Here is a 9,133-nt window from a genome sequence, read left to right as displayed (position 1 = left end):
TAAGCAAGTTAATTTTATTTCCTAGTTAACAGAATAAGGCAAGACGGTTTTAGGTAAGTTTTAGATTGTGTATTAGGTTAGCTAGGTCGGTTTATAACTCCTATATACGAAGGTCTAATGTATTGTTTATCACACATCAATTGAGAATTAATAAAAGTAAAAGTTGTTGCTTTGTTTGGTGTTTACAAGTTCTGTAAACCCTAGGATCGACGCGTTTCGTTCAATTCTCGTTATTGTTTGACGCGTTTCAGACATTAACACGATTGATAGCAACAGGTCTTGCGACTCAATCACCATTGTTCGAATTATAGGTCTAATTCGAGCAAATATCCCATTGTTTCAATATCTTGACAGGTTTTCAAACAAATATCCTTTTATCATTATTGTTCTTTATTCTGTTAAACCGCTTCCGCGCAATTTTCATATCATAAGGGTCTAATTCGAGCAAATATCCCATTGTTTCAAGATCTTGACAGGTTTTCAAACAAATATCCTTTTATCATTATTGTTCTTTATTCTATTAAACCGCTTCCGCGCAATTTTCGTATCAATAGGTCTCGTGGTTCGAGAATGAACCCCCGCAAAACTCTTGCAGTGTAGGCGTTGTTTGAAAAAGTTCACCAAATGAATGAGGTCTATGTCCCCGATTTTAACCGACTTTAACAGACATTTCTTAGCAAGAAGCTCAAGGTATCTAACATTGATGTCCTACACATAAGTCATATCCAGACCTTGTCTATACAGACAAATCAGGCAGGAGGAATCCAGAGTACATCAGCTTAGGCTGTGATTCGCTACCCGTGCTTAGAGGGAGAACACTGAACACCTATTCAAGTACAATTGGTCTTCCTTGTGACGGGTTACCATTTGTGACGGATATTTTGTGAGATAAAATGGTAACAAAATGGGTTAGTGGAGAAAGGGGACCACATGAATAGTGTTGCAGAGAGAGAAAAAGTGGGTACTTTATGAGGTAAAATGGTATCCGTCTTCAGCTTGTGACGGATATGTCATGTCTTCAATGAGAATTTGTGATTCAAGTATACTCCGACTTCATAGGCAGGAACCTTACTCCGTGTTGAATGTTGTTTTCAGTAACCTGTAGTGAAAATTGCATCCAACCGACCAAACTAATTACACACTAAAATACAGAGAATATTAGCATACCACTAAAAACATATTTTTCTCATCTACACACATTTTATTGCAATAACAGTACATGAAAGCATCACTGCAAGCAGCAACAGAGGCATATGGACAGAAGGAATGGGGTAGATGAGATTCACTGAACACGGTGACAACATTCTTCCTAAAGTGGTACAGCGGGAAACTCATTGAACACGGTGACAACATTCTAGGAGCTGCAAATGGAATATTTAAGGGAACTGGGGAAAAACTATCCGGTAAAGTAGATCGCATGCAGCTGAATTAACAGCTGGCTATAATAATTCAAGAAATCAAGATGGGTACTTACCAATAGCGAGAATGTTTGCTAAACATGGAGTAGTATTCAACTTCACATGCATGGGGATAAAAGACGGCGAGCAACCACACCAAGCTGCTCACCAGAGAGCCTAGTGCAGCAAGTAAAAATGGCAACACAGTCAGCTGGAATAGAACTTGCTTTGGAGAGATATGACGCAAGTGCATTTGGACAAGTTCTAACAACCAGCAAATCACAGTCTGGAAGCGGGTTATCTGCATTTACATATTTAAGGATGAACAAAAAGTTGTTTGAAGGTGAGAATTGGCGGCAATTGGTAAAGTTTGTTAAAAGTATGTCAGAAGGTGGACGAAACCAGAGATTGTCAGCAAGCGACTTAACCAGGTCGGACCTTTATGTAGGATTCATAGCAAAGAAGAGTAGTCTGAAGGTCAAAGAGTCCGCTCTAGTGTAAAACGTCATAGAATTCTGCTGTATAATTGTGTATAATGAGCAAAGTAACATATACTCTCGTACAAATAATAGGCAAATATTGAGGATGGGGTAGTATAAAGCACGATTTGAACATATTTGTATAATTGCATGCCTGTTTGAAGGCATTTTCAGAAATTTATAAAAGAAGAAGCCATGTTCATCCAAAGAAATGCTGCACTGAAAATAAAATCGCGACAAAAGAATCGTTTTTTACCCGTTAATAAACGTTAACAGGACATCGAAAAAATCAAAGTTTGAGAAGATGAGTTCTGCTGCAAGTTTAAAACCAGGAAGCATACTTCACTCATTATTTGACAATGCATCACATCTTTGATGCTTTCACAATGAATCATATAATTTGATGTTTAATTACACGTGGTATGAGTAAATAAATTGACAAAAATTATCTGAAACACCTTAAATGACCCCAACCTGTAATCATTCAACTCAAGATGGTTCAAATTCAATTCGAGCAACCCAATTGCCAGTCTTGTAGTAAGTAAACAGTAATATAATGTTGGTGCTACTCCAAATTTGAATGGGAGTGAAGCATTTTTTGAAGAGGGTATATTAGTTTGCATATGAGAGCAATTTCCAGGTTTGGGTTGGTGGCGCTAATCGTACTACCACCGTAACACTACATGTGCCCTAAATTGGGCCCCTAAAACTGCTACTCCCAGCGTGCGGGTCCATTCCCTGCACCCGCTCCATCAACTCCACCGACTCCGTCGTGATGTCATGTATGCTTCGTTTTTTCTTTTCTTTATCATCAACTAGCTGCCTTTGGAAGTACTTTTGTGCATGACTAGCTATTTGGGACGGTCTCTTTGTCCTCACAACATTCTTCGAAATCATTGCCCAATTCCCTTTTCCATACTCCTGCATTCCTCTTAAGAACAACCTGCAAAAACAATTTTTTAGTTTGTTGATGAACATAAATTTGGTAATGTTGTACAAAGAAGAAGATTAAATAAATTTACTGGTGCTCTTCTTCACTCCATTTAATCCCTTTTTTTATCCCTTTCTCGCGGTAGTCAAGAATAGCAACCGCCCCCGCTTCAATATCTCAGATATCGGATTCCAGTCGACTGTAATGTTCGATAACAAAGATTCAAAGGGCAATCTCAAAATTCTTGTTCTCCTCCCAAGTCCAGTTTGCAGACATTTTCAGAGTAAGACAGAGTATAAGATTGTTGTGAAAACAGAGTATAAGAAAACAGAGTAAAGGAAATAGGAGAAGAAGAAGAAGGGTAATAATGGAGAAGAAGGGTGAACGGTATTTATAGACTCAGTACTCTTATGTTAAAATACTTATTAATATATTTTAAAGTAGCCGAATACACAGAAATGCTTTGTAGCACAGGTGGTGGAAGTATTTACCTTCAATCCTATAGAATTCTTCTTCCTTCTCCTACCCTACGAGGCTGAGTACTTGATTGCTAATTTTATAGGGAGTATGATCTCAAGCTTACCAAATTGACTTTTAAGCACATATTCAGTAGATATTCATCAGAATTTCAGAAGTGTATAACATAACACATAAACAAAAAACATAAAGTATTACTTCTAGTAAGCATCAAAAATGCTTAATTGAAAACATTACTATCACGATATGCAAAAACACAATGATATTGTCATATTGATGATAGTTAACGAAAAAGCTAACAGTGTGAGGATAGAGTTCCTCGACTGTAAACTTAGATAGTTTAGGTCCTTAACTGGAAAAAAAGTGATAGTTTAGATCCTTATATTATCCTTTATCGATGCATCTTGTAACCATTATTCTCCATTTGGGTTGGGTCTAATTTATAATTCCTATAAAATGATATTTCGCAACTTATTTTGGAACTTAAACTTAATTATACATTACTCCCTCCATTCAAATGCAAATATACCACCAACATTTTATACACATGCCAATGCACCGAAATTGTCTATAGTTTTACGTTACAAAAAATATAGAATTTTGATATTCTTATTGTACTTTTAAAGCTGAATCAAACAATATTCTACATGACTATGCTTTTCCTTATGTATTGCAAGGAATTGTGAAGATTCTCTTCGATCATGAATAGTGGTAAAAAAAAATGATGTATTTTGGATATGAATGGAGAGAATATTATATTATATATTATACACAATATATTCACAATATATACAAGAAATAATATATTTTTTAAGCTACAAAATTTTCACCATATATATGATACCAATCAATATTATACCTACTAACGACTTGACTTTTCAAGTGATTACGCATTTTGTTACGATTGTTGCCATATAAATTTCTTATTAGACAATCTTACACAGGGGCAGACCCATTCATTAGGCTACTAGGGCTGTAGCCGCCCTAGTACTTTTTCGGCATAAAATTTATTACAATAGCATATTATACATTAATAGACTGTAGCACAGATGGTTAAAAGTAATGACATAAGTGATAAGACTATAATTGACGTATTTTCGACCCTCATTTTAGCTCCTATTTGGTCGAATTTATAAGTCGTCTTAGTATTATTCACTTATTTTAGAGCTTAATATCATATTAGCTAGTTTATTTTAATAAAGGCTATTTTATGTTATTTTCGGAATATGGTACTCCCTCCATTCAACTCCAAATGGTACTTATCACTTTTTCACGTTTGTCAACGCAAGTTTTATTTTGTAAATATCTTTAGTTATACATTTGTGAAAATTATAAAAGTTTGATATTTTAAATGTACTCCTAAAGACGAATAAAACAAGATCCCACATGAATATATTTTATCTTATATATTGGGAGGAAATGAGAAGATTCTTCTTACTTGTGAATAGTGTACAAAAAAGATAACTACCATTTGGAGTTGAATGGAGGGAGTACTGCTTTTGTCTTTTAATTTTGTAGGTACTAGTCCGAATAAGAAAAGCGGGTCAAGATGGATCGATAAAAAAAAAATAAGTCTAATGAAAACGGAGTCCAGCAAACACCCGGGTCCACTCAATTTTCAATAGGCTGGATTGTTTCTTTTTTGGAAATGCAGGCCCATAAGACCATCTCCAACTATGAGTGTTCACTTCCTCATCTCACTCTCTCTTATCACTTCTCACACATCCAATTCACCATTCCTCAACTTTTCAATTTACTACAAGAATGTTTCTCCAACAATGATTTAATGTTACTACTCATCACATTTTATTTAATCATTTTCTAATATATAAATGTATTCCAAATATTATCAATAGTGGTCTCTAATTGTAGAGAAAAATAAAATAAACATTTTAACATAATTTTTATAATTTTTATTTATTGATTTAATATTGAAAAAAGCTCCAAAAGGAAAAAAAATGTTAAACATTACCTTTTCTACTGCATACTTATCCACGTCCTTGTCCACTCTCTCATCTCTCCTCTTTACCCATACACTCACTTGCCATTATTTTAATCATACAACACTGCGCGTTGTATTCCTCGGTTAATAGCGGAGTAAAGTGTTCCTCAACCAAAAAATTGATCCACCTGACACTTTTGTTGTACGACGATGAGTAACGCGTAGTGCATATTTATTGTTGGAGATGCTCTAACATTGTCATACACTAGCCCTTTACTCATGTATTTGGTTTGGTAAAAAAGACGAAAAGAAAAGCCCATCTTTTGACTTTTTAGTAAAAAAAATTGGCGGTAGACAGTAAAGAGGCAGCTCTTAAATTGAGCGATTAGAATCCTCTTCATTACTTCTCCTCTCAATTTTTTTTCAAAGGTTTAGATTATCGCATGAAACGACCTAGCGGTCACATAAAAATAATAGATGATTATGTTTAAGCAAATAATATACAATATTACACCTATTAGAGGGTAATGACCAAATAATAGAGAGAAAGAAATGGAGAGAATCTTTACTCTAAATTGAGGATGGATCTAGGCGAAGAGTAGGCAGTAGAGTTAGATAGTTAGGTTTTACTTATCAAAAATTAATAAAATGGTTCTTCCCTTTAATTGTTCTTAGTTTAATTTAGTTAGTAATTACGGTTCACAAAATTTGTATGAAGATTTCTCTTTTCAATTCCTATTTAATACAAGTTGGGTAATTAATTTCTCCTCGTAGTTTATTGTTACATTTGTTTTGTTTAGTTTAAAGTTTTAATCTTTCTTGTCTTAATTATATTTATTTCATCTTTAATGTTAATGGGTAGTTTAATTAGTGAGTAATTTTCTCACTAGGGTTCGATTTAACCCCACGTATGTAAGTTACCTGATTAAATCCCATTTTAATTAGTTGTTGGGGATGTAGTAAGGGTTGACTAGGGGACTTGATTTATCTTATGGGCTTAATTGTGGTAATTATTGACTCTTGACCCTTGTCCATTGGCGGGACCCGATTAGATTGGAAATCGGGTTACCATATCTAAGTTTAATTGCCAACCTGAGTTGAGACCGAGGGGGAGAACCAAGATCGTGATACTTAACAACCTGATATCCAAATTAACCATAAAATTGCAACTAAATCGATCAAATTTTTTAGGACAAGTTTACTCGTGGGGCATGCACAATTGCAGGAAAACTGCCTCCGAGACTGCTCTTGATGGGACTCTACTCTCAACAATGGGTGCTTCGATGGGTAGCATACTAGCATCAGATTTCCAATATGACTCCCACGGCTTTTGTTTCTATACATACATTGCATTCATCCAATTAATCATACACAAGTAGTGCCTTGCAAAAAACGGGCGGTGTCCGTGTGAGGATGTAAGAGAGCAGGAGATTTTGAACTGAATTATACGCAGTATGTTCCAAAAAAATGGAGAACGGACGTTCCCAGTAAAAGGCCGAATGATGTTTCACATACATTGCTTGAAAAACGAAACATAGAAGTCTTGACTACAGGTATTCAAACATGATCAACAACTTATTAAACACCATGATGAAGATCGGACTAGTTCAGCTTGACGTCTACCACGCTCCAATCTGCAATAATTAAGAATACTAGTTAGCAGTTTAGCGCATCAGGTGAAAACTTATTTTGGTCATAGTGCATTGGATCGAAAGAAAGGAAAAAAAAAAACGCCTCTCCCCACTTTCAAGCCTCCATCACCGCCCTTCGTCAACCAAACTAATACCATCCCTTCAATTTCTCCGTTATTTCAAACTCCATTATCCCCGTACCACTTACTCTTAATCTAAGTTAGCCCTTAGTGTTGAAGTTGAAAGGCATTCTTAATAGCCTTTTAAGGTTTAAGAAACACGTAAGAACCATAATGCAGGCGTTTTAGAGCATGTTTAACACGTTTAACAGCTAAACAATGGGGGAAAATACACACAGGCACACAGCAGCAGCTCATGGAAGGGTGTAATCATTCACCCTCATTTCTGAGGGTAATGTTGGGAGGTCACATACATGAGACGTAAAATTTCCAGGCTTCCAAGGGTGAAATAAAACCGATATTAGACCCATGAAATAAAACATCACGACCTTTAAATATGTAAGTGATTTTATAACCATCTTTTAAGTAGTTGCATTGATGCAATATAAGAACGAGTAAATTTTGCAGCTTAGAACTTTATTTTGAAGGTTGAAGGGCTTGCTACGATAATTCGGTCTGCAGTGAAGAACATGTAAGCAACAGCGCACAAGAACAAAGAGGCAGCATGGAGAAATGAAGGTTCAGATCAGATATTTGTAAAGTCACAAGAACAAAGAGGCAGCATGTAGAAATAAATGACACAATTGGATTTTCGTCACAACCAAGACAAAGAGACCAGAAATCATGCAAGCAGACAAGTTGATCTGCGGGGTAAAAAAGTTCTAGAAGACAATCACTAATTCACAATACTTTGCAGTAGCTAAGAAATTTTATGCTTTTGATCTCTTGACCTCAACTGAAGAATATTGGTCAATCATAACAGTTCGTTGTGAACCTCCACTAGAGAGAAGGGATAAAAAAAAGGAAGGATAATTAAAACTTATTTGCATCGACGGGCTTACCCCCGACTGTTTTGATTGACCAATATGAATGCCAAACTCTCTTACTGTTTTGATTGACCAATAATTCTTGTCTCTAGTGGTTGAAAGTACTTCACAACACTTTCAACACTCGACTATCATATTGGTCAGCTTCATTAATGAAGATAATTTTAGGGTTGAAAATCAATTGAAGCAGAATATATGAAATATGAACCCTTATAGGAAAGAGATAGGCTTGCAATACAAGAAAAGCTTCTAAACTACAGCTTACTTTAAAGCCAAAGCTCTAATGCTCGCGGTATCCTAAACTTCTAACTAGAAAACCAACAATTTCCAAAAGCTATCGATACTCGTATTTGTAAAAAACATAGGTTTTTGAAGTGCAACTATTAAATCTATCTGAGAAGTTAGCAAATCAGACAATTCTCATTTCAAAATGAAGAACCAACATCACTAAAGATCACAACCCAACATCACAACATTTATTCTGCACATATTCCAACATCAACATACACAACACTAATCCACCAAATTCAGAAAAACAAACACACTAATCCCATCAACATAAACCCAAATCAATAAAAACAAAACTAATACTAAACCCAGACATCTCAACCTCAACAACAGCATTAGAGCCTTAGTCTCAAAATGATTTGGGGTTGGCTGACATGAATCATCATCTAAAACCCTCAAGGGCATCCAATAAGACTCAAAATGTCAACCTGGTCAACTACAACAACATTGCAGCCTTAGTACCAAAATGATTCGGGTTCGGCCGACATGAATCATCATCTGAAAACGTCAAGGATATCCAATATGCCTCAAAATGTCAACCTAATCACTACCATAAAATCTGAATCCCATCAACATAAACAAAAAAAAAAACTAATTAAAGCAAGAATATTTACCTAAACCCAGGTGGGCAATGAAGATTAGATGTTAATTAATGATGATCAGAAGGAGCATGAGGAGAAGAGTAGAATTTGTTGTAGACGGTTTCAGCAACAAGGTAGACACAAAAAGCTCCAACACCAAGACCAAGTCCAGGAACAGAATGTCTAAATTGATTGGATAACATGGGATGTTTCCTCCATGAATCCCTTCTTCTGAAGAACTCTCCTGTTGTTCCCAGTTGCTTCGCCATTTGCTTCTTTGTAAAATTGATCTAGTTTGATCTTATTGGTTGTTGATTTGTAAGTGTGATTGTGTTTGTGAGGTTCATGAGATGTTGGATCATCAGTTAATTTGGTCAGTTGTCAACTCGAGTGAATTGGGC

General features: G+C 35.6%; 1 protein-coding gene across 1 annotated transcript; it reads right to left on the bottom strand.

Annotated features, from left to right (window-relative positions):
- Nucleotides 1-6,714: 6,714 nt before the first annotated feature.
- LOC141622256 (NADH dehydrogenase [ubiquinone] 1 beta subcomplex subunit 3-B-like) lies at nucleotides 6,715-9,084 on the bottom strand. The gene is made up of 2 exons (XM_074438302.1): nucleotides 8,766-9,084; nucleotides 6,715-6,860 (listed from the first exon to the last, which is right to left on the bottom strand). Exon 1 carries the CDS (start codon nucleotides 8,999-9,001, stop codon nucleotides 8,801-8,803), a length of 201 nt encoding a protein of 66 aa, XP_074294403.1. The 5' UTR covers nucleotides 9,002-9,084; the 3' UTR covers nucleotides 6,715-6,860; nucleotides 8,766-8,800.
- Nucleotides 9,085-9,133: the final 49 nt, after the last annotated feature.

The sequence above is a fragment of the Silene latifolia genome, chromosome X (assembly GCF_048544455.1).
Source record: "Silene latifolia isolate original U9 population chromosome X, ASM4854445v1, whole genome shotgun sequence".
NCBI lineage: Eukaryota > Viridiplantae > Streptophyta > Magnoliopsida > Caryophyllales > Caryophyllaceae > Silene > Silene latifolia.
This window is presented reverse-complemented; position numbering and strand designations above follow the sequence as displayed.